Source organism: Micropterus salmoides, unplaced genomic scaffold (genome assembly GCF_014851395.1).
Source record: "Micropterus salmoides isolate LMB-PRFRI ecotype aquatic unplaced genomic scaffold, ASM1485139v1 Ms_hic_scaffold_13, whole genome shotgun sequence".
In the NCBI taxonomy this organism is placed as follows: domain Eukaryota; kingdom Metazoa; phylum Chordata; class Actinopteri; order Centrarchiformes; family Centrarchidae; genus Micropterus; species Micropterus salmoides.
In genome coordinates, this window is record NW_024040374.1 from 33,548,060 (window position 1) to 33,574,894 (window position 26,835).

Sequence of the window (26,835 nt, forward strand, 5' to 3'; positions counted from 1 at the left end):
TGGTTGTCTTAGAATCAGAACTGCTGAATGCATGTACCTGCATGTGATATTGACGAAAATGTGAGACATGGACTGGACCATGGTGCCCTTGGTACGAATGAATTCATGATGCAGACACTAGAAGAAGAAGCCGTTGCAGTTTTTGCCATCTTGGATGGTGTGATTTCCTCCGGTGCCTCCTGTATGCTTGGATTAGCACATGTGTACAGTGATGCCACAATCCAAGAGAATTACAGCCATTCATTGTGCTTTGCCTCAATTAATCCTGATCCAGGTGTTTGGGTACGATATCACAAGATCTCTGACGTAATTGCTGACGTAATCTGCACTCTGCGCATGCGTTGGCGTCTGTAGCCACCTGTCGGAAGCTCCGCCTTAAACCTGACTCTTATTAAGAAAGCGAACAAGAAGATTGCTGACCTTATGGAAGACATCCGACGACTTTCAGAGGAACTCAAAGAGAAAGATTCCCTGCTGACTGGCTTTATGGATGTGCCTTCAGTACAAGCCAAACAGATCGTTTCTCTTAGCGCAACCGCTAACATCCAGGACACCGTGTTTTGGGACCCCTCTAGCCTTCCGAGGCTTTCATCCTGCTCGACTCCAAAGCATCAGTCAACCTGGGCTGAAGTGGTGGTCCGTGGCTGCAAGAGAGGCTCGGATGGGGCTGCCTATCCTCCGCACATCAGCCTCTCCAACCGCTATGCAGCCCTGTCTAACGACACTCCGGTCCATCCAGCGGATGCGGATGCACCTGCGGCTTCGAGTCTCCCTGATACGGATCTCTTTCGGCGGACAGTGCCTGCCGATACTGTTGCATCTCCTCCACTGGCTTTTTTAAAAAAAAACTCCAGGACCTGATGCAGTCGCTCCCGTCCTCCATCACAAGAGTGATAGTCCATGTCGGAACAAATGACACAGCTCTTCAGCAGTCTGAGCTGACAAAATCAGATTTTAACCGTCTTTTTAACTTTTTAAAGCAGTGTGGAAAGTCCGTTTTTATCTCTGGTCCCATTCCCACAGTTGGTCGCGGTGCTGGCCGCTTCAGTAGACTCCTTGGCCTCCACGACTGGCTCACCGTGTGTTATATGGATAATTTTAATATTTTCTGGCAAAGAATGTCTCTTTTTAAGACAGACGGACTTCACCCAAACAAACGGGGCTCAAAAATGTTAGCTGCGCACATACAGCATGTGGTGCGGTCCACACATGATTTATGTGAATGACTAATCATTCATGCAGCACACCTGGACACACCACCGCTCACTCAACAGATCTCTGCCTCACTGCCACAAACAACTGTCTCCACCTGCTGGCATGTAAAGCCGTCTGCTCCCAGCGCTGTTCCAAAGACTTCTATTCCTGTCATCATCACAGTCAGTACTCTGGTTTTAAATTATGACAGAATTGTTCTTTGTGGCGATTTTAATATTCATATTGATGACCCCACCAATGTTAATGCAACTAACTTTTAACTTCAAACAACATGTAAAAGGGCAAACCCATAACCGTGGTCATACACTGGACACTGGGTGTCAGCATTTCCTCTGTGGAATTAGTGGACATGACCATATCTGACCACAGATGTATTGTTTTTAGCTGTGATTCGCCTGTTACTCATGCCGCCTCACCAAGCTCCGTGTGTTCTCGCATCTTTAATGAACAAAGTGTTTCAAAGTTTTGCGCATTCTTTCAGAGCCAAAGCCAACACCTGTCTGATTCCAACACCAACAATCTGGTCGATCACTTCAATCATATCTGCTTGTCGTCACTAAATATTACTGCTCCTCTAAAGGTTAGGCCTACGTCTAAAGCTAGTAAGCAACCCTGGATAAATGACAGCATTCGCAGCCTAAAAAGGGAATGCAGGAAAGCAGAGCGCAGATGGAAAAAATCCAGTCTCCAAGTCCATTACCTCAGTCTGAAGGATTTATTAATTAACTACAATAACATGGTTAAGGATGCGAGAACACACTATTTTTCTGAACTCATTACTACACATAAACACAATCCCAGGTTTCCCAGGACTGTGGATCAGCTGGTAAATCCAACCCCTCCTTGTGCCTCAGCTGGAAGTAATGATGACTGTGAATTGTTTTTATCTTATTTTACCAATAAGGTGGTGTCAATCAGAGCCTCTATTACCCCCGCGGCCTCTTACTCAGAGGTTCCTCACCAGCAACAAGAGAGTTTTAACCAGTTTTATCCCATCGACTTGTCTGAGCTTTTAAAAACAGTATCACAAATGAGAGTGTCCTCCAGCCCACTTGATGTAATACCTACAAAATGAAAGAGTGATTCTGTTCATTTGATCTCTGTTTTTAACAGCTCCCTATCTACTGGTTGTGTCCCTGATTATTTTAAAACGGCTTGCGTGAACCCACTTTTAAAGAAACCTGGTTTAGATCCCTCCCTCCCACATAATTTTAGACCAATTTCAAAACTGCCTTTTATTGCAAAGATTCTAGAAAGAATTGTGTCCAAACAGCTGCTCACTGTACTGGAAAATAACAAAATATTTGAAAAGTTTCAGTCTGGTTTTAGGAAGTACCACAGCACTGAGACTGCCCTGCTTAAAGTCACCAATGACCTTTTAATGTCTGCTGATGAAGGCATGTGCTCAGTCCTGGTACTCCTGGACCTTAGCGCTGCTTTTGACACCATTGATCACAACATCATGTTAGACACACTGAGGCACTGGGTGGGGATCTCTGGTACTGCCCTAGGATGGTTTTCATCCTACCTGTCAAATAGGAAGTTTTGCGTGTCTGTAAACAACTATGTCTCCTCATTCTGTCCAGTTAAAGTCTCAGGACCCATTTTGTTTTCCTTGTATCTGCTTCCCCTTGGACATATTATCCATAAACATGGCATTTCTTTTCATATTCATGCTGATGACACACAAATATACTTGCCCGTCAGATCTACAGACCCTGGAATGCTGAGTTCACTTAACAACTGCCTTTGTGAAGTTAAAAAATGGATGTCAAATAATTTCCTCCAGCTGAACTCAGACAAAACAGAAATCCTGGTCATCGGGTCTCAGCAGATGGCAAATCAAATACTGCCATCTGCTGGTTCCCTAGTAAATCACATTAAGCCTGTGGCAAAGAACCTTTGTGTTTGGTTTGATAGTAATTTAAATTTCGAGCAGCACACCACAAAGCTTGTTCAATCATGTTTTTATCAACTTAGAAATATAGCAAAAATTCGATCTATGTTAACTTTTAAGGACACCGAGACCATTTTACACGCCTTCATCTCATCACGCCTGGATTATTGCAACAACCTTTTCACCTGTTTAACCCAAAAATCTATTGATGGACTCCAGACTGTCCAGAACTCAGCTGCCAGGCTTTTAACCAGAACAAAGAAATATGACCACATTACTCCTATTTTAGCTTCATTACACTGGCTCCCAGTATGTTTTAGAATTGACATTAAAATTCTATTGATCACTTTTAAAGCTCTTCATGGCCTCTCGCCTTGTTATATTTCTGACCTTTTAGTCCCATACGCACCAGCACGTACCTTGAGATCCTCGGGCAGAGGTCTGTTGTCTGTTCCAGAGTCTCGACTGAAAACTAAAGGGGACGGAGCGTTTGCTGTCAGGGCCCCGAGGCTCTGGAACAGCCTGCCCGAGGGAAATCAGGTCGGCTGAGTCAGTGAACTCTTTTAAGTCCCTTCTTAAAACATACTTTTATAGGAGAGCTTTTCCCGATCTTATTTGACTTTATTTTATCCCTTTTATTTTATTGTATTTTACTAATTTTATATTAATTTTTCATGCTCTTATCTTGTTTTTTTTTATTATTCTTTACACTTGTTAAAGCACTTTGTAACTTGTTTTTGAAAAGTGCTCTACAAATAAGGATTATTATTATTATTATTATTATTATTATTATTATTCAAATACCCAGTTCAGGATTTTAGCCAAATGATCTCCTACAATGGAAACGGGTGCCAGAGCAAACATGAGCATGTGCTGTCATATACCTACAACACCATAAGACAGCTGACACATTCATTACTCAATGCCCAGTACATGGAAGTTTTTCAGGGAGAATTTTGATTACAGTTACATACAGTATGGGATGTTATGATTAAACCAAGATAAGTGTGTAATAACAAATTGAATCTATAGAAGATTATTTAATTGCACTGATAAAAATATGTAATTGGTTGCATTTTGGGAAATGTGGAATCCTGTTTTTAGTTTGTTATGATTTGCACATTTGTCTATATTGTAAAATCAATAAAATTATGAATTATAGAGGGCAAATAGTAGGCATTCAATTCAGTGATTTTAATTAGACATGAGCATAGAGAGGTATTATGAATGCATTCATTATGATGTGATTCTTAGCCATCACATCACCTAGGGTGAAGTCAGGGTCAGATGAAGAGACAAGGACCGTTGTCTTGACTAATTTACTGCGTTCTCCGAGTGGGAATATTTCCGACAGGCCTTGAAGGCGGCAGCATGTTGTGCCTGCCTCCGGCGGTAGATGGCGTCCCTGTCCAGCCTGCTTCACGGCACTGAGACAGCTGAGTCACACATACATTTAGACCCTGATAAACAGATAGTGCGAAAAAGAGCGACTAGAGTCGAGAAATTGCCGTGAATATACTAATTTTGGACCCCAGCTGCCTCTGACACCGCGTCGAAACATGCTGACGATAACAATGAAGACCCTCCAACAGCAGACGTTCAAAATAGAAATAGACCCAGAATTGACGGTGAGTAACGTTAGAAGTTAACGGGGCTGAAGTAAACACGGTCAGGCCGGGAGGGCTGGCACATACACTGTAACGTTAACGTTAGCATACGGGAATGTTAGCTAATGTTGAGACATGGCCGCGCCAAAGGCTGCTTAGCTCTAAAAAGGAGATAGGCTAGTTCCTTTGCTTGTTTGAAAAAGCAGCGTTACGTCAATGTGACAAATATGCGGCCAGATAAGTTGGCATTTGTGCAGGATCGTACTGTGACAGAGTTCATGTCAGGTAATGTAGGACTGAGTTAGAGCGTGAATTGACCGGAATTGAGCAAGTATCCCTTCAAGGTAAAAGCGTAACAGTTTTAATTGAATTACATTGAAATACAACGAACACCCTACGCTTTGCGAATTAATTAGGTAAAAAATACAATGAAATATATAGTATACAAATATAGTTTTGACTTTGCTTCTTGGTATTCCTAAGGACGTAAAAAAATGTATGAGCGGCTTGGAGGCTTTATATTGAAAACACCGACCGGAAATGTTTTTTCTACTTTCTTTCATCTTGATAGTGTTTGACTAGTTTCTGATTCTCACCATGAATGACGATGCAGTATTTGAAACCTGTTTTCTGTTAAGATAGTAATAGGAAGACTAATAAGTAAATCTTTGTTAGAGAAAATGTTAGAGAAAGTCTTGTCGAGTCTTCTTATCATACAGCAAGCAACATGGAGTAGTTAATATTAGGTGCTTGATGTTTATGTTATCACGTGAACCATATCACTTGAGCTAACCTAATCTTAAACACAAGCGCGCACCATTACACCACCTAAAATGTCAACATTTTTTATTTGTCACCAAATATGGTAGCTTTTTTCAATCATTGCGAGGATCTACTTATTTAACAATGCTATAATTCTCCCAGGTCATATTATTATTATTTAGATTATACTTCTTACACAAATAGAAACTAACAGTACAAACAGTGATCCATACTCAAATAAAAAACAATACAAAAAACATCTGTGTCAGACAACTAATGACAAATGGATACACAAAAAAGCATGTTTACATAAGTAACTCACTAGACAAACAGATTTTTTTTTAAGTCCTCAGAACATGGATCTTAAAAGAGTGCATATGGCATAATAATTACTCAGAGCATATGATTATCTCTCCATTTAGAGAATATCAACTTTGGCCAACATCTATAGCCAGTTTTGTATAATGTTTCTGATTAACAGTCTACACAGAAACCCTTGTGTACAGTCTGCTGGCCTGACTTAATACACAATTCTTTGAAGAACACCAGTGTTGAAAATGAACACATTCCCATAATAACACAGATGATATTCGTCAGGCCTTGCGCTGACCTTCTCTCATTTTCAGTGACGCAGAGTAACATTTGGAGTGGATTCAGTTTCAGTTACTCTCCCAGTAATATCAATGTTTTATCTGTTGATGTTGTCAGGTGGAAGCCCTGAAGGAGAAAATAGAGGCGGACAGAGGAAAAGATGCATTTCCTGCTGCAGGACAAAAACTCATCTATGCAGGTGAACAAGAGGATTTACAGAGGACAAAACACAGTGAAATATCATTCAGTTACACCAAAGCCCCAGAATATGCTCACATAACTCACATTGTTTTTATCAGTTGTTCACCTTTCAAAATCATTGCTCAAGGTGTATATTTAATTGTAACCATAGCAGCAGTGCTTAGAATTCACAGATGTGAAATTAACCTAACCATGGGCTAAAATCACTACAAACACACTTCAACATGGATTCTGATTTTAAATAAAACTGCAGTTTTTCTGTGCCTATGGTCTAAGAGCCAAAATACACTCCTAGGTGTCCACATGTAGAAAAAGATGGGCTAAGAAACAACACTTCACTTCACATACATAAGTAAGGAGATCAAAAAATACAAGTACAAGTATACAAAAATACAATAATACTATAAAATGCTGACAAGTTCACAACATGACCATAAAGCACAGTTGTGCGTAGAGAGTCATTGACAGTAGGGGGCCCAGTCCTTGTTGATAAGGTGGGGTCTGCAACACTTGATAAGGAGTCTGAAACAGTTTGTGTCCAGGGTGGGAGGGGTCAGCTGCTATATTTACTGCTCACTTCAAAGTGGTACAGGTCCTGAAGAGAAGGAAGATTGCAGCCAATCACCTTCTCTGTGGAGCGAATGATACGCTGCAGCCTGCCCTTGTCCCTGGCAGTGGCAGCAGCGTACCAGATGGTGATGGAGGAGGTGAGGATGGACTCAATGATGGCGGTGTAGAAGTGCACCATCATTGACTTTGGCAGGCTGAACTTCTTCAGCTGCTGCAGGAAGTACATCCTCTGCTGGGCCTTCTAGATGATGGAGGTGATGTTCAGCTCCCACTTGAGGTCCTGGGAGATGATGGTGCCCAGGAGTTGTTACAGCTGTTGCTGTAATGCAGCCTTGAGGGGAACCGGTGCTGATGGTCCTGGAGTCAGAGAGATTGTTTCCCAGCTTCACGTGCTGCTTCCTGTCCGTCAGGCAGTCTTTGATCCACCTGCAGGTGGAGTCAGGCACGCTCAGCTGGGACAGCTTGTCCTGCAGCAGGGCCGGGATGATGGTGTTGAAAGCAGAGCTGAAATCCACAAACAGGATCCTGGCGTAGGTTCCTCGGGAGTCCAGGTGCTGGAGGATGTAGTGAAGGGCCATGTTCACTGCATCATCTACAGACCTGTTGGCTCTGTAGGCGAACTGCCGGGGGTCCAGGAGTGGGTCTGTGATGGATTTTAGGTGGGACAACACAAGGTGCTCAAAAGACTTCCTTACCACAGAGGTCAGGACGACAGGTCTGTAGTCATTTAGTCCCGTGGTCCTTGGTTTCTTGGGGACAGGGATGATGGTGGAGGCTTTGAAGCAGGCTAGCACATGGCATGTCTCCAGTGAGGTGTTAAAAATGTCTGAACACCGGAGACAGCTGATCAGTACAGTGCTTCAGGGTGGATGGGGAGAGAGAGTCCGGCCCAGCTGCTTTGCGAGGTTTCTGTCTCCTGAACAGTCTGTTGACATCCCTCTCCTGGATGGTAAGAGAGGGGGAGGAGGTGGTGGATGAGATGGAGGACTGTGGCCGGTCAGTGGTGTGACGGGGGATGGTGTCAGATCTGTCCCATTGTCTTTCAAAACAACAGTAAATCTGGTTCAGCTCGTTGGCAAGGTGCGAGTCGTTCATGGAGTGGGGGGTTTTAGGTTTGTAGCTGGTGATCTGTCTGAAGCCTCTCCAGACAGAAGCAGAGTAATTTTTTGAGAACTGGTGTTGTAGTCTCTCTGCGCACAGCCTTGCTAAACCTGTACTTTGACTTGACTCCTTAAACCTGGCCCGGTCACCACTCCTAAATGCCTCCTCTTTTTCCAACCTCAGCTGTCTGAGTTTAGCTGTGAAGCAGGGTTTGTCATTGTTATAACTCACCCTGGTGCGTGTTGGAATGCAGCTGTCCTCACAGAAGCTGATGTAGGACGTCACAGCCTCTGTATATCTTAGAATAGCTCATGGTTTTTGCCTACTTAAAGTACTAAAGCCACATTGAGAATACTCAGTGAAGCACCCGTGAACTTGCTCAAATTGATTGATTAGGTGGTTATTTATTAGTCCAAGGTTTGATTTTAGGTGATGCCCCCAACCCCCTCAACAGCTAAATGTCTGTGGACATGGGGTATTTGTTACATTTGTTGTCAAATTGCTGTTACTGTGTAATGGTGCTTTCAGACCAATAGCGAAGTGAGCGTTGGGGGTGTACAGTACAAGTCAATACAAAGACGCGTAGGGGGAGCGGAGGGGGTGAAGTTGAAAATTTCCAACTTGAGCGAGAAAGTCGAGGAGAGACGGAGAGCTGCTAAACTTGGGGGGTGAGTCGAGGACAGAGATGGGAGCAGTGCTGCAGCTTTTGGACACAAACACCTGTAGTCGGTCTGGATTCTGTTCTGACAACTACCACGGAAGGAGCTCGGAGTAATCTGCTTATTAAGTTAGATTTTTACTTTAGTTTTTAGGATTACAATGTTGATGTATCTTCACTGGAGCTTCTCAGCAGCTAGCTTCCATGCATATCCAGTTCCAGTGTTGTTCTTAGCAACAGAGCTCTGTTGGACTACTACTTCATATTTATATAAAACATGGACAAAACTGGATATTGCTGGGAGAAAAGAAAGCGAGGAAGTTGAACTACCTGGTGAGTTCAGAAAATATGTGTATGTAACATTTTAGAAGTTGTTGTCATGCGGTCCTGCTGACAGACCTGACAAAGCATGAATTCAAATGTTTAACAAATCTCCATCATATTGTAGTTATTTCGGCATCAGTTTGATCTGTTCCGACTGTGTGAGTAAATGCAATTCAACACAGCACTCACTTCAGCATTTCACCACATACATAAAATGTACAGAGGTCAAACCAAAAAAGTGCTTACATAGGATAATAACGTATCCACTGTGTACCCCTGATATGTCCTAACTAGAAACTGTTTGATTTTGTTCCATATTTTCCCATAGTCATAAATCTTTTCTCATTTGCTGTTTCTCCTTGAATGTCACAGGCAAAATCTTAAATGATGACACCCCACTGAAAGACTACAAAATCGATGAGAAAAACTTTGTGGTGGTCATGGTTACGAAGGTTAGTGTCTCTTCAAATTGTTGTTTTAGACAGAGTATGTCATCCTCACCACTCTGCTCTGAACAGAAGTATTGTATTGCTTTTGTTCACTAATTATTTCCAGCTGCCTTTTATTTTATGTTGCTGTTAAGCTTTTGTCAGTGGTAATCACTTGGACTTCCTCCATAGACATTTTACATCAGAAATGTCCATGGAATACATTAAATGATCCCAGAAATAATTGCGTTTAATTATATCATTTGTCATTTTAAGACCGTTTTATGACACTTATATAATGATAATATCATAATAATGAATATACACCCTTTCAAAGAGCAACAGAATATTTTATTCTTAAGAATATTCAGACGTTAGAATTGAAATATCAATTTAAATATCTTACATAATTAAAACAAAAACAAATAAAACCACACAACCAAAACAATAAATAAAATTTACTCTGTTAACAAAAATTGCACTAAATATTAAACATTTGGCACAGGGGTATAAAGATTCATTAAAATTGAACAAAGTAACAAATTAAAGTTAAATAAAGTATGACAGTAAACATACAGGCTCGTTGACAGTAATTGTCTCTTCTCTTCCATTTGGCTAAAAGCCAAAATGAAAGATCATCTGATCAACTTTATCAGTGAGGCAATCAATTTTTCCATAGATATTCTTCATTTAGCTGACGCTTTTATCCAAAGCGACTTACAATTGCTATATATGTAAGAGGTTGCACACTTCTGGAGCAACTAGGGGTTAAGTGTCTTGCTCAGGGACACACTGGTGTCTCACAGTGGATTCGAACCCGGGTCTCTCACATCAAAGGCATGCGTCTTATCCACTGCTCCATCACCACCCCATGTATATCAGGAATTCATTAAAGTAAAATCAGATTTAAATGCATTAACAAATGAAAAACTGAATCTTGCTTTGTATCAATTGAATAGTAAAAATTGTGAAATGGGAGAGAAAACAGGGATATTACTCGCTGGAAAACACCAGAATGATTCCAGCCAGACAGTCTGATGGTACTATTATTAAAGATCATCAAGGTATTAATAAAAGGTTTAAGGAATTCTATTAAGAACTATATAAAAATGAAAATACACCAACAGAAGATGATCCAGCTATTTTTTCAGTGTTGTCTCTAATTGAAAGAAAAGAACTAAATAAAGAAATTACAAAATCCAAAGTCATTAGAGCTATCAACTCCCTAACTTTTCTATATAAACTTTTATTGACCTACTTGCAAATAAACTTCTTGAAGTGTAAAAATATGAATACTTCAGTAATTACTTTATTAGCTAAACGAGGGCTGTACATACCAATTATTTTTCAAATCATAATCGATAATCTAACGATTTTTTTTCAATTAGTCGATTAATCTAGACTAATTTTGTGTATTTTAAAATAAAAAATGCAGCCTATTACTCGATTAACATAACAATTGATCCAGAATAAATATCAAAAACATTTCTAATCAATAAATCAATATTTTATTCAATCATCCTGATGAAGCACATTAGAATAATGACATTATTAACATCTTAAAATTAATCTAAAATACACGTCACTGATGTGTTGTGATAATAACAATAACAGACATTAATTAGGTTACTTTACTTAAAACTTTAAATGTTTCTGACAAGGATTTATTTCAGTATTAAGTAATATGTAATACCATAATCACAGGCAAATGTGTTTTTGCGTCAGTTGGAGGGAAAAGAAAACAACTGAAACAATTCACACAGTCACAGATTGTCTGTAATGTCACTTTCAGCTGTTTTCTCGCTCACATGTGGCCGTTAAATAAACAGAAAATATGAAACGGTCAAACTTTAGATGACACACGGTGTAACCATAAGTGGAGGTAGCGTGGGCACATGGGGGCGGCCAACCCAGGGCCCACACTGGTAGGGGGGCCCACCACGTGAACTATGAAGTTTAGGTCTGCTGATTATAGTGGACACAAACTAACAACCACAGTGTGTGTTTTCCTGAGAGAATTCAGCAGCTCTTATCAAATGAAACAGTCCCTTCACTCATAGTTTCAATGGTAAACCACCACAAGAATGACAATTACCAACAAACACACTAGATTCCAAGGAGACACATTTTAATAAACAAAAATCATAAAGTAACATTTGTATTTCAAACAAATGGCAAACTTATTAGCACATTTTAACAAAACTCCCTTCCCTCATGCATCATGGGAATTTTGAGGGAGGGGCGTGTGTAGGCTGTGTGTGTACAGCAGTTTATTTACAGCGTCAGCTTCCACTGCCCCACGTTAATGACTTGTTTTAACTGTCCTTTTTGTGCTTCTACTACATTCTTCAGAGCTCTCTGTGACTAACTCTCCTTTCTCATCTTTACGGGTCCGTGCATCTAGCAAGGGAGCATTTCAGAATAAGAGCGTTTTACCTGCCGGACTTTGCCGACATGTTTAGATTTTGTTGGTTTGGTGATTAGTGCTTGTTTTTTGTGCTTCTACAATGATTAAGTTGGATCTAACTGTGTTTATTGTTGATATACGATCGGAAGTCTATAACGGGTATTTTGTTTTGAAAATTTACCGTTTCTCTGCCGTTTCTGTGTCTGACTTCCTGCCCGGTTCATCTGCGCTGTGCTGCTTGACGCTGGGACGCTTCCTGGACGCACTCAGTCTATGGACGCACTGCAGTGCTTCCGGTGTAAGCAAAGACATTTAGTAGAATGGCTGCTCCGGCAGCAGCGAAGCAGACAGACTCTGTGGCCTTTCAGAGTGAGTCTGGGGTCGCGTAAACTTGGTTAATATGTCTATGTAGCAGGTGTGCCCGTGATAAAGCTCCGCCCTCACTGTGCTGACAGTCTAGCTCTGCCCCCAGGTGTAACGTTACCATGACAGCAGCGGGGAAGAAATTAGTTTTAACATGAAGGAGATGAAGAAATACTTTTATACATTTTAACCGACTACGTTTCCTTGTGCTGCTGATGTGCCGTGCTTGTGTGGAGACAGAAAGTAAACAGGATTTGCGGTGCTGCCGTCTAGACAAAGTGCTCCGGGATACTTTCGCTTCACATATTCGTGGACAGCAGTTGTGCTGCAGTGAAGCCATTTCCAATCCACAGAGCTCACAGAGCAGCATGTTGTTGAGTGCCTGTTTAACATACTCCCAAACTTTAGACGGTTGAAGGTGCAGTCTGCACCTTGTCCGGGGGAATCCCTGCTTGCACCGGATGCAGCGACTCTTTGACGCACGTATTTATGCAATCAGTTATGTTGACTATGTCAATGAATTGCCCCAACCCTGAGCTAAACCACATAAAAATCCACTTGAATGTGGTAATAATTATAGACCTTTTCAATTACAAAATGTGGACCACAAAATTCTAGGGAAAATAATTGCATTAAGACTATCTCGTACACACACACCAGATTTTTAAATCAGGTTTTGTTAAAAATAGATTAATTGAAGATATTATGCGAAAATTAATGTACACCCTTCACCATGCAAAACCGGCAGTGGCAGTTTCTTTAGATGCTGAGAAAGCTTTTGACTGTTATTGGATGGAAATACTTATTTAGAACTTTAAAGGCATTTGGTTTAGGTCAAAATATTACGTTACCGCGTTATTATTGCGTTAATGCATTAATTAATTAATGCCAACAATTATTTTATCGCATGTTAACGCAGTTTTTATTATTATTATTTTGAAAGTCCGTTGCTCACTGGCTCTGAATACACATACAGTCAAACCCTGGGTCACAGGAGGGGCGGGATGTTGATCAGCCTGCAAATCACCCACCCAAACAAGCAGCGGAGGGAGGCTTCGGCAGACTACTTGGATGCAGTGAGACAAGCGATCAAATGCCACAGCGAAGTGGATAGCTACACACTGCATACTGATTAGTACTGGGGAAGATGTCAGTCTTAACAAGGTTCTTAAAATCACAACGTAGTCGCTAAGCCCTGTAGTTGCTCTTTGCTCCTCAGGTGATCAGGAAACAAGCGCTCCGTGAGTAAACTGCAGTCGCTCTATGGAGAGTAACCATGGCACTGGCTTCTGTGCAGTACACAGCTGTAGCCTATTTAACTTAAGTTAAAATTATAGGCTATATAAATCTACCAAATAGGCCTTCATCTAGTTTTGCAGGGATGCTCTGACATGTGAATTCCCTCCTGTTGATGTCCTATTTAGTAAACAGTAATAGATTCTGGAAACTCACAAACAACAAAAAGTTCAAGACAATTCAACTTCTGCAGCGGGCCGGCATGTGTGTGAGGCGACCACTTCACTTTATATCTGTTAACCTGTTGCTCAGAAGGAGCCTGTTATGATGTTCCGATCATGGCTCTGATCATCGCTTGTTTTAACAAGCTAGATAAAGGTAATGCCCTGGCAGTGGCAAATAGCTTTGGTTTAATATTTGATTTGATTAATGTTTAAGTTGAGATTTACAAGAAATATTTTATTGCTACTGGGTAAAAGGAACACTGCTGGTAAAAAGCAGCTTATTTGTTTAAAGTGTTTGCAAACCCCCTGCGATGGACTGGCGACCTGTCCAGGGTGTACCCCGCCTTTCGCCCGATGTCAGCTGGGATTGGCTCCAGCCCCCCTGTACGCAGGATAAGCGGTTGCCATGATCCTTCCCTCATGGCATGTGTGTTGCATAGTTGGCCCACCAGAGGGCGCTCTGCAGCTCCTTTGTTAACAACACTGCTGCACCACAGAAGAAAACATCAGCTGATCAGAGTGTACCGAGTCCGGAGAGTAGCTAGGGTTAGGGTTACGCAAGATGTGAACATGCTACATAGTAGAAAGTAGTCACTGTGGCAGATTATATGTAAGGTAAAAACTATTACTACCATGACAAAAAATATACATATATAATTTTTGCCTGTTTATTATTATTATTATTAGTAGTAGTATATTTGTATTTTTTTATAGTTTTGATTTGATGGCACCCACTATCTATACACTATTTACTTTAAGTACTATTTATAACTATCAAAAAAGTTTTTTAAAACTGCATTATGTCATGGTATCTTGGTATGGTCTCAACATAACAAATGTTAGGGATAATGTTTGTTTGTGTTATTTGAATCTTAAAATATAGGGAAAAATAAATTTCAGTTGATATATCGGATTTTAAAATCCTCAAATAGCGAAATTGGTATCGGACTTAAAAATCCCAAATCAGTCTTTGTAGAGGCGCTCGACAAGGCTGCCTTTTATCACCTTTGTTATTTATTCTTTCAGAAACACTTGCCTGTATGATTGGCTTTAAGGAAGAAATTCAAGGTATTCCCATTAAGGATTTCTATGTTTTTATTAAGCTATTCATAAATGCTACATTTTGTCAACATTACAGAACCCTGAGTCTCCACTGATTCATAATAATAATAATAATAATAATATAAAATTTATAATAATACATTTTATTTGTAATGCACTTTACATTTGAAACAAAGTGCTACAGTTAAGATCATAAAAGAAAGGTAAAAACATCAATATAAAATACAAATAGATAATGCAACAGCTTGCAGGGTTAATTAAAACTCATAATATCTTAGAGTTAACTAAAGATTTTTTACAGATTATCAGGTTATAAAATAAATTGTGAATAATCCGAAGCAATGCCACTAGATGAACACTGCCATAAGGACTCATTACAGCAGTTTCCCTTTAAGTGGTCTTTAGATGGCAGTAAGTATGTAGGTGTCAATTTAAATTCTGATTTTGACAGTATAGTTTCAAAAACATATAGTTAATAGCTTGAGACATATCATTGAAGACCTGGAAAGATGGAAATACCTGCCACTTTCGCTCTGGGGAAGAATAGACTGAATGTACTGCCACGCTTAATTTATGTTTTTAGTGCTCTCCCTCTTCCTTTTGAAAAAAAAAATGTTTTTAATGAATTAACTTTTTTTTTCTGCTTTTATTTGGATTGCTAAAAGAGCAAGAATTAGTATGAACAAATGATATCTTCATCGGGACAAAGGTGGTCTAGGTCTCCCAAATTTATAACAATATTATATTGCAATCAATTTAAGATACTCTTTAAAATGGGCATATAATTGTAATATGGAATCAATAACATGGGAAGACATAGAAACAAGAATAGTGTCTACCAATAAACCAGAGATATGTATTATGTCAATGTGGTTTAACCCCAAATCCTTGAAAACTATGCAAAATCCCATAATTAAATCCCATAATAACATTTTCATGTGAAATCGCACAATATCTACATGAAGTATAAGATTTCAAGGGTCATAACTCTCCTGATATTCCTCTGTGGAATATCAGCCTTTTTATGGTGAAAGACAAATTATTAGAGGATAGGGGGGAAAAAGGGTATTGTTATATTGAAGAATCTTTTTATTATTCTTTCATGTGATATGGAAATGTACAAAACTTCAAGTATTTTGGAAGAAAATAGTGTCCATGTTGTCTAAGATCACTAAAGAAAACATTCCACTAGATCATAAATTATGCATTTTTTTATATTTATATATTTTATAATGATGATAAAAACTGGCCATAATAAAAAAAAAAAAAGGTAGTGTTGGTTGGATTTATGAGGCTCCTCCAGGCTCCTCCAGGCTGCATGTCGAAGGGGGCAAGAACCCTGAATTGCCCCTGGTGGCTGTTCCACCAGTGTATGAATGTTAGTTTCTGTTTGAGCACTTAGGATCAGTGTGTGAATGGTGAATGCAGATGTAGTGTAAAAGCGCTTTGAGTGGTCAAAAAGACTAGAAAGGCGCTATACAAGTACGGAGCATTTACAATTAATAATATAAATGAGAAATCATTCAAACTTTTGAAACATTATTAAGCTTAGAACAAATGTCAAACGCATCTACTCCTGTAACTTGGTATCAGATTAATACTCATTTACAAAATCACCCTGTCCATACGAAATAATTGTTAAAGTTAACATTAGCCTTGAGGAGCCTATCAGGAAGCAGACAACTATCCAACTCAACACAGCGAAAGTATTTAGAAAACAATAATAATAATAATAAATAAAAAAATAAAGTAGAAGTAACACAATTTAGGCATGTATGCTTCAATGGAGACACATGCATATGTTTCTGAATATGTATTATGTAGGAATGATTATGGGGATATACGTATGATGATATTATTTGGTGGGAGGCATATCGCAGGTAATCCAGGAATACTGTTGTTTCCTCCTTTTTGTTTTTGTTTTTCTTTTTTTAAATGTATTTCTCTAATGTATTTATTTAGGCCTACTTGTATTTTGACTTATGTGAAATACGTATGTCTTTTTTTAAAAGTAATAATTCCAACCCCTCCTGTGTTGTTTACCCAGCTGTTATTTGAACAGCCATAATTTGAATACCAACTTATATTTGAGTTAGATAGTGCTGATATGGAAAGGCTTTAGAACTTGAATGAACAATGCAGTGCTGCTACCTGTTTGGTTATCACATCCGCACTACTAATGATCAATTCTCAAATGTCATTTTAGCCTAAACCAGCCCCTACTCCACAAGCGGCCCCTCAGCAAACTCCCCAACCAGCTGCAGCTCGTGCACCATCCCCAGCTTCTGGCCCAGCACAAGTGCCCTCCACACTGACACATGCAGTGTCTGCACCCACACCGGCCCCACAGTCAGTGCCTCTCTCTGAAACCCCTTCCCCAGTCCCAGAAAACACCCCGCCGGCTTCTATTGCTGCAACAGCAGCTCTGGACTCAAACACAGCCCCAGCCTCGGCGTCAGCTGCTACTCTAGCCTCTGACCCAGCTTCAGCTCCTGAAGCAGCCCCGGCGTCTGCCCCGTCAGACCTCCCCACCCCTGCTGCCCAGCCAGAAGAGAAGCCAAGGGAAGACCCTGAGAATCAACCATCTGCCACTGAACCAGTTCACTCCTTTGCTTCCAGGTTGGAGGACACCAATGTTCACTCATAGCAAGACATTTGTTACTGTTCAGTGTATCCTTTTTAGCCACGCTAGTGGCCCACCACTTTGCTCAAGACTGAAATGTCTCAACAAGTTTTGGAAGAATTGCAATTACATTTTGTACAGACATTCATGTCTGTAAGTGTTGTGGCTTTGGAACGTTGATTAACTGACTTCAGTGTTTTCTCTCTCAAAGCCTTGTTGATGAACTGGGGCTCCTTGAAGAAGCAGCGTCAATACTGGGTAATAAATGTTTCTTCCCTCTGTTATACATGAAAAAATCCCAGTGAGGGCCTGGTCGATAAGAGTTTTCATCAAAAATTGCACCTCTTGTCCTCAGTGATAACCGCCATACCAGGACACACAGACATTATGCTCTGTCATCAGCAGAGCAGCCAGATAAAAGGAATAAGAATTCCATTTAGTGTCCTTGTATTTCAAATAATTCCAGTCAAAGTCCGACTAAAATTGGTGTGAGAAGACAAAGTAGCCTAGTCTAAATAAGTCCGTTTCCACCACTGAACATTTGACTGTGAAATTCCGACACATGTTGAGCTTTGTCTGTCCTCCCAAATCAAGAAAGTTTTCATTTCATCCATCTGACATTAACCTCCTTCGTCTCTGTCCTTCCTCTCTTGTTGTCCCCACAGTGACAGGTCCAGCCTATGAGAACCTGGTGTCAGAGATTATGTCTATGGGTTATGAGCGAGACCAGGTAGTTGCTGCACTCAGAGCCAGTTACAACAACCCAGACCGAGCAGTGGAGTATCTACTCATGGTGAGGTTTGAACCAGCCTGTATGCTTCATTCCACGCCCGGCCTGCCACTGTACTCTAGTGTGTGTTGTAAATGTCTATGTACTGTAGGGTATTCCAGCCGAGGCCAGCGATCTGCCACCTCAGGAGCCAGTTAGACACAGTGCTCCATCCAACCCCCCCACCTCTGCTACACAACAACCACAACAGCCCCCAGCAGTCTCAAACAGTAAGAGCACACGTTTCTTACTTCTATTTATGTCTATCACTCTCTTAGGCTTACTTCCAGATTGTTTCATTACTCGTTTCCACCAAACCAATGCAAAATGCAGCTCACTGGTAAAACATAAACCTCAGGCTGCCACAACGTCTGCACCGCTGTATTCACACGGTACAGCACATGTCACTAGCATCACAAGAGGCAGAAATTACTTGTGATCTCCTTTCCATTTCGGTAAGAGTACTGTAACGTTGGTTGGAATAACTTCCCATGGGTAAGAAAGCCACACAGAAACCAGTTTTTTCAATTATTAATGAGCAAATCAAACATTCCAGTAAGGATTAGATGTTGTTTTTGTCACGTTGCGTTGCCGCTGACTTCGCATCCTAAAAAGAACTTAGCAACCTTTGAAGAGGAGGAAGAAGAAAATAAAACGCTGACCGTGCTGACAGCACAGTTGAGAAACAGTTATATAAACATAGATTATATTCTGGCATTGTCACGAGACTAACACTATGTAGCTAGGTTTTGGGATTGGCCCTGGCTGATACCTAATTTTGTTAAATAAACGTTTTGGGAGAAAAAAGGCTGCGAAAGAAATTGAGACACATCCTACATTCTAGGAACTGTAGGCTCTCCCATTGGCTCGCTGTAGCTGGACCTTTCCCCATTGTGGGCAATGCTGCAAATTAGTGAGCAGACTGCTTCATACCAATAGTGGATTTTAGTATCAATTTGATTGAATACCTTCCTCTGTCAGCTATTTAATTCACTGAAATATCCAGACAGACTTTCCCATCTGGTCATTTTGTCTATATACTGTCTACCTGAATGTACCCTTATCACACTAAACAACAACAGTAAGCAGCCTGTCCCCACCCTAGCAGGGCCAGTGTCTGGCAGCCAGCCTCCCCCTGCTCTAGGAGGCTCTGTGTCCACAGGGAACCCTCTGGAGTTCCTGAGGAATCAGCCTCAGTTCCAGCAGATGAGACAGATCATCCAGCAGAACCCAGCCCTCCTGCCAGCCTTGCTGCAGCAGCTGGGCAGAGACAACCCGCAGCTGCTGCAGGTACCACACCAGCATGCTTCCCAGCTTTCTGCCAGGCATGTCTGTTAGCAAGATAGTTAAAAAAACTGTTCACAGAGCAGCAAGAAAAGTACATCTGATAGCCCAGGAAAAAGTGTCTTTTATGCAGATCTTGGAATAAATAGACTGTTTCAACATGGAAAGGGCACTTCTGATCACTTTAGCGGTTTTCTTATGAACTAAAGCACTTAGTTGAAAATGAACAAATAATGGCAACCATCTGCCACAAACATATTAAACACTCAGTAAGAAAGTGATGTACCTAGTTGTTGTGTTGTGTTAAATGAAATAGATATATTCTGCAATATAAAGTCAAATTATATTTTGAGATTGTGAATGATGTATTTGTAACTGTACAAGTCTAAATACATCTGACACAATCAGAGGTCAGCTTACCATGCTCTACTATTTACTGTTGGATGGGGAGTTGATCTATAATCGTAATCAGCTGTTCTGTGTTGTTTTTGCTAGGGGCTGGGAACCTGTATATTAGCTGTATGGTGGTCTTGTGTGTGTATTACTTGCAGCAAATCACGCAGCACCAGGAGCGTTTTGTGCAGATGCTGAATGAGCCTAGAGGTGGAGACACAGGAGGGGACGGGGCTGAAGCTCAGGGGACACCACAAACCAACTACATCCAGGTCACCCCACAGGAGAAGGAGGCCATTGAGAGGGTCAGTTACCATTGTCTGTAGTAAGTCAGGTTACAGTTATTGAATTGTCTTGTCTGGATAACTGCACAACTTGCGCTATCAAAATAGGGCACACATTGACATACTAGAGTTTTTATTACATATATTACATATTCCAGATTGCTTAAACACATTTCTTCAAATGATGCCTCCTTTTCTCAAAACTCTAAACACAAATCCACAACTTCTCACCCAATTCCCCAAACATCCTATTTTCAGATCAAAATTAAGCTCTCCACTCAAAACCATCCAATCTTGCTGAAAAACCAAACTTTGTCATCAGACATGACACACAAGCCCTCAGAAGCACACACACTACCACACAGTCTGACACACCGTTGAGATAAATTCAAAACAATACTACAAAAACTGGTAATTAGTAATGTTGCTTGTGGTTCTCCCCCTTTTCACACAATGAACACAACAAAAGAAACCAGAAATGTATATATATATGCACATTTTTTATTTCTTAATGTACTGTTCAGTACCACACACCAAACAACAAATAAAAAAATCCTTCTGCCCCAGCGTAGTCTGGGACCGGCCAGAGAATCTCGTCCTCCTTCTCCACCTCCTCTTCCTCCTCTCCCTACTCCTCCTACTCTTTCTCTTCCTTCACATTTCTCTGGATCCATTGTTCCAAAGCTGAATGAACCGACTCTGGCCCTTTTATCTATCTGTTGAAGCTTCTGACTGGTGTGTTATCAATTCGGACTCTTTGTGTTTCCACCTGGGTAGCTGTGTGCTACAATATTGAATTTTAGTGCTTTCTCAATGACCACATGGTGCAGGCAATGAGAAATGAAGGGATTTGTGAGTTTTGCAGTTACAGTTCAACAAATCTGAATCATGCTTCAAAACAGGGGAAACACGGTTCCCCTGTTTTGAAGCACGATTTATATAGTTTAGGGAAATGGGTGTGCTTTTTGATAAATGGCATTATGGCTTTGAATTTTTAATTCAAAAGCCTGGTTATAGTGTTTCAGCAATTGAGAACAACTGTAATAATAGTTAGCTAAAATACACAAACCTGTGATAGGATATTTATTTTTCTTTTCAACAAGATGTTGGATTCACCAAACCATTCTTAGTACACATTATATTTACACTTAGTACACATTATTAATATTAAAAGCATTCTACTGTACACCGCCCCACAAGCTGTACAGAATAAGGAAGCATGAAAATATTATCTTTTTTAACCCATAATGAACTGATGTTATATTTAAAGGCTAGAAGTGGCAACATTCTTGGTAACTCTGTGGCTGCTTGTTTGGAGAGTTCAGACAGTGTTGTATACTGATGGTGAGTATTGATGTATCAGTACATCTTCTGTTTTGATCATAGTGTGATCGATGTGATTCGGTGTTCAACAAATCAATAGAGCAATGTACAGATGCTGATGCAGCAACACAAGCAGCACCAATGTTTTTAATGATTTCATTGACTCTGGGTTAAAAATGTGGTGTATTCCTATATCCTGTTGTGACGTGTTTACATGTGTGCATAGGTGCATGCACCCTTACTGTCTCAGACAGAGCTGTACTGGTGTGTGTGTGTGAGAGTTTATAATGTAAACGTGTGTGTTGTGTTCCAGTTAAAAGCACTGGGCTTCCCTGAAGGCTTAGTCATCCAGGCTTACTTCGCCTGCGAGAAGAATGAGAATCTGGCCGCTAACTTCCTGCTACAGCAAACATGGGACGACGAGTAACCAAACATCACCTGACACATTACTGTTCAACAGAGGGCCGCAGAGTGGATGACTTCGCTACACAAGGTCCCCCTGGGAGAAACAAGGACTGGAGAGGAAGAGGACATTTCTTTTCACACCATGTGACTGTGGTCTGATGATGGTGATGAAGATGAAGACACGCTGTGCTGCTTACTCTACATTTTGCTGTGGTGATCATCATAGGAGCTCACACTGAGCTGTGCCTCACTGCTGCTACATCATTTCTGCTGCCGCTTGTGCCGGGTGTTCACACTGAGAAAAGTCATGCCAGAAAATAGGTCTGCAGTCTGCACCACCAACAGGTGCCCTCTGCAGTCAGCTCACAGGTTGCTTGTAGAGCATGTGGTAAATGTAGACAGTTTATTTACGACAGAGTGTATCTGTAGTGAATATGTACATGACAAAACACATTTTCAACACGTGCAGTTGCACCCTCCATGTTGGGTATACCTGAAAATGTGATGCAGACTGGTGACTTCACTGTTTGAGAGCTAGCATTGCTTTATATTAAAGTTCAGGTCGGATCAATTCATTTCTTCTGCTTCTTTGATCCTTGGAAAAAATCCTAATAACTCTGCAAGTTAAATAAAATTGCTGCTGTTTGAATTGCTAAGAAGTAACTCATGGGAAGTCAAAATAAAACATTTGTCTTTTTTTTTTTTTTTTTTACCTAGACAGTCGAAATTTTGACTTTTATGTTATTATTGACTCACCATGAGTATTATTTATATTTATAATTTGCCCAACTTTTTTGTGGAAATGGGCTTCCAAAAACAGACAAGTTTGGTCAAATCGGTCAGCTGTAAGCAGAGATTAACTTCACAACCAGAACCGGATTTCATTGCATGTTCGGGGTTCTGGAACATGCAATGAAATTGTTATTACAATCACAGTATTTTATAATTACTTATAAGAGTATGTGTGTTGTGGTGTATTTTGTGGGAGATGAGGGTACACCGGGATGCAGCGCTCATCTTGAATTGTCATTATGATATTTCACTATGGAGGGTTTGTTTGTTTTGTTCTTTTGCAGATGAAGGAATTTGAAAGTTGATTATGAAGTACCACTAGCATGCTTTGTGAGCTAAACTTGAGATTTTGTAAAAAGAATAGTTGCGTTCTTTCTCACTATTTCCTTAGCTTGAATGATCAAAAAGCCCACTTCCTACTTTTAGACAATCTGTTTCTGTTTAGTTTGTCTCATATCGCATCTACTATGCATCTTAAAGCTGTAAGCGTCTGAGCCGTTGCTCCTTCATGCCTTATGGGTTGTTAAAGATTTTCATTTTACAAATGGTGTTATGGTTTACAATATGGTGTTAAGAGTGTCCTAGGATTGGTGATCATCATTAGTTTTAATTATTGATAGTTAATCACTTACCGTTTCAAAAGTGGACTAAATAGAATTTGAATAAGTGCTTAAAGCCAAAACAAAAAGAATATTTTTTCAGCTTTCAGCATGTGCTGTTTCTCCTTTCACTTCCTTTCATCTTTAGTGTGATTGAACTGGCAGTGACTGGAAGTTTTGCAATACATTGTAAATGGAGTACGCAGATTATTTTTTTTGGGGGGGGGGGCACTTTACTGTGACAAATGCTGCTCTTTAGCTGTGAGAGGTTGTTTGCATGAGATTGTTAGTTATTTATAGCTTAGCAGGGGGTTAGGAAGGGTGCCACCAATAGTGTGGTGTTTTTCTGAGCTCAGTTTATGTGTTCTTTTACCCATTTTGTCCAATGTTTTGTTTTCTTTTTGGGTTTATAAAAAATCTTACAACCTTAAATACACCGGTTGGGGTTTTGCTGAATTGTTGTTAAAACCCTGTGTTTCAGCATTGTGTAAAATAAATGGCTTTTACAAAGTGGGTGCGACAAGGAGATGTTTTCTCTTGAGTGAATGAAGTGCAAGCCTCAGGTATGTTCACTGTAAGGTACACTTCCAGGTTAGTTTTAGCTGGTGATAGAACAGCAGTGGATATGTTCAAGGAGTGTACATCAGTGTATCATGCCTTTAAACATAGCAAGCACAAAGTGATGAATAAAATATGTTAATTAATAAGTTAATTTTACAAATGAAGGCTTTCCTTTATGGTCAATTTTAGTTTAACATTTTTTAAACTCCACGATTTATGCAATGGGATTTAAAATGTAGCTATCACACACCAGCACCTTAATACAGACCGACATAAGCTGCACTGTGGTTCAGCACAACATGACTATAAGGTACACTAATTTAACTTTATGCTGAATTAAAGAAATTACCCAACAACAAATAAAAATATGTTTGTTATTTTGCAGACCATACAGTGTTTGGCAACATAAAATTAGCAGATCTTAAATGGTGTATTGAAGTCTGTTCCCTGGTCGATAAATGTTTCCATGCCCGGGTGTGAGGGATTGGCTTGTCCGCTAAGGGGAGTGTTGCCTTGGAGTGGGGGAGGGGGAGGAGATGGAGAGAGGGGGAGAGAGAGAGGGAGGGAGAGATGGAGAGAGGGAGGCAGGGAGAGAGGGAAGGGGAGATGGAGAGAGGGGAGGGAGAGAGAGGGAGGGAAGGGGAGAGGAGAGAGGGGGAGGGAGGGAGAGAGAGGAGGGGGAAGGGGAGATGGAGGGAAGGGGAGATGGAGAGGGAGGGAGAGAGAGAGAGGGAGGGAAGGGGAGATGGAGGGAGGGGAGATGGAGAGGGAGGGAGAGAGGGAAGGGAAGGGGAGGGAGAGAGGGGGAGGGAAGGGGAGCGTTCCCGCAGCAACAGGGAAGATGGCAGCTCACACATCTCTCACTCAGGTATAGATGCAGCAATTTACGACTCTACACTTTAATTTTAGGCTAAGATAATGAATAGAATGATATAGTATGTGTCATTCATGACATTGCATTTTGTTTTGCTTTAAAAAAAAAGAGCTCTCTTTGGAGTGCAGCTAGAAATGAGGCAGTCAGCTGGTCGAATAAGGCCTAACGTTAACGTTATTGCAGTACCGTTAGGTAGCGGACTTGTTAGCCTCAGCTGGTGCTAGCTAGCCGTGTAGCTGTTAACTTGCGACATAACTACACGTACTAATTACAAATTGAAACATAACGAGCAACGTGGGCACTGTATAGAAAGTTAGACCTGGGCAGGCCTGCGCACGGACGTGTAACAAAGCATCAGAAAGTCATAACGCTCAGTGCTTAAGCTAGCAAACCTTAGCTAGCCTAGCATTGATGCCAAGTAGTATGAGGATGGAAATACACATGCTCTTGTGGCTATAATGCATGCTATAACATTACAGCACGCTAACCTGGGCTAAGCTTTCATTAAAGGTGCTTAGTGTTGGCTCAGTAGTCTTAACGTTCACTAGTGGCCAATTTAATGCTAAGGCTGGTGTGCACCCACGGTAGCGAGTGCCTTGCCTGCTGCGGTTGCGCAACAGTCATTAAATGACAATACAGTTGGTTTGCCATATCATTGTTATTGTGAGCAGAAGGGCATGGGAGCTCTTTCATCAAACCGAAATTCAAAGCTTATTTCAGCTGGTTGAAATACGCTGGTAATAGAAGCGTAACGTGAAATTTTAGAATACACTGCTTAAATGTTATCGGTGATTGTATCTGAAGGAACCTCACCTGTAGAGAGAAGTGCATGGGTTGATTTACAGTGCAAAACTGTTCTCTTTCTGCCACAGTTGTCAAGTGGGAACCCTGTATATGAGAACTTTTACAGACAGGTAAGACGATGACTCCAAGCATATTGCTTCTATACTGTAACATGGGCGCGCGCCTTGGGTCCCCGGCTCCTCCAGTCTGCATGACGAAGTGTCCTTGGGCAAAATACTGAACCCCAAATTGCTGAGTGTATGAATGTTAGTATCGTTTTGATGAGTGGCACCTTGCATAGCATCCATTGCCATCAGTGTGTGAATGGGTGAATGTGACGTGCAGTGTAAAGGTTTGAGTGGTGGGAAGACTAGTAAGGCCTATATAAATGCTTTCCATTTGCATTAATCCTTATTTATGCAAAACACGTGTGAAAAACAGGCCATTCCACCGAATGCGTGCCATTAGGTTGTCTTCCAAAATAAACTTCATTTTATTATGTTTTTTCAACACTGAATCTAATAACACACTCATTAAACTATTTCAAATATATATTGGTCACTATCAGGCAAATTTGTTTAACTTTTTTTTCTCAGTCCTGTTACCAAAACTCGTGTCATTTTAAAAGCAAGTTGTTTTTGTTTTTCCCTAACAAAAGTGTTTTTAAAGAAATTGTTGGTTACATGTTGTTGTATATTTGTGGCAAAATTGTACTTTATATGCAAGTTTTTTTTGTTGTTGTTTTTTTTAAATGCAACACCTTTTTTTGTTTTAAACGAGAGCACAACCTCAGGCTTATCAATGTTTTTATCATGTAATGTATTAAACAATTGGCTAAATGATTGGCCAAACTTACTTTAAAAAATAGTGTTTATATTTCATTTTTATTAAAAACAAAAACAATTTAATAACATGAATGAGCTCTCGGTAACAGGAATGAGCACTGGGTAACAGGAAAGATAACAGGAATGGGCGCTGGGTAACAGGAAAGATAACAGAAATGAGCGCTGGGTAACAGGAAAGATAACAGAAATGAGCGCTGGGTAACAGGAAAGATAACAGGAATGGGCGCTGGGTAACAGGAAAGATAACAGAAATGAGCGCTGGGTAACAGGAAAGATAACAGGAATGGGCGCTGGGTAACAGGAAAGATAACAGAAATGAGCGCTGGGTAACAGGAAAGATAACAGGAATGGGCGCTGGGTAACAGGAAAGATAACAGAAATGAGCGCTGGGTAACAGGAAAGATAACAGAAATGAGCGCTGGGTAACAGGAAAGATAACAGAAATGAGCGCTGGGTAACAGGAAAGATAACAGAAATGAGCGCTGGGTAACAGGAAAGATAACAGGAATGGGCGCTGGGTAGCAGTAATGATAATAGGAATGAGCGTTGGGTAACAGTATGCAGAAATATTCAAATACACTAGGCAAAAATAACACATTTATAACAAATGCAAAAAACTTCATGGTACCAATGGATGAATTAGTTGATCTAGTT

At 40.5% G+C, this 26,835-nt stretch overlaps 2 protein-coding genes across 4 annotated transcripts in view; both read left to right on the forward strand.

The window, feature by feature from the left end:
- The first annotated feature begins 4,495 nt into the window (after positions 1–4,495).
- On the forward strand, positions 4,496–23,631 carry LOC119901281 (UV excision repair protein RAD23 homolog B-like). 3 transcript variants are annotated; one of them, XR_005444161.1, is made up of 10 exons: positions 4,496–4,740; positions 6,190–6,271; positions 9,299–9,378; positions 16,853–17,265; positions 17,481–17,527; positions 17,935–18,062; positions 18,151–18,268; positions 19,144–19,328; positions 19,818–20,020; positions 21,636–23,631. XR_005444161.1 is itself a non-coding variant. In XM_038716891.1 (10 exons), the coding sequence occupies exons 1-10, from the start codon at positions 4,672–4,674 to the stop codon at positions 21,747–21,749; spliced, it is 1,380 nt and encodes a 459-aa protein (XP_038572819.1). In that variant the 5' UTR covers positions 4,499–4,671; the 3' UTR covers positions 21,750–23,631. The 3 variants fall into 3 exon arrangements, 2 of the variants coding, with proteins under 2 accessions (XP_038572819.1, XP_038572818.1); XM_038716891.1 differs by having other exon boundaries at positions 4,499–4,740; positions 19,147–19,328; positions 19,874–20,020; XM_038716890.1 differs by having other exon boundaries at positions 4,506–4,740; positions 19,874–20,020.
- Positions 23,632–24,493: 862 nt separating this feature from the next.
- eps15l1a (epidermal growth factor receptor pathway substrate 15-like 1a) overlaps positions 24,494–26,835 on the forward strand; it is a gene marked incomplete at its 3' end in the record, with an annotated part of 50,826 nt that continues 48,484 nt past the window's right edge. The window contains 2 exon segments of the mRNA XM_038716892.1: positions 24,494–24,547; positions 25,426–25,467. Coding sequence (XP_038572820.1) covers positions 24,521–24,547; positions 25,426–25,467 — 69 coding nt within the window.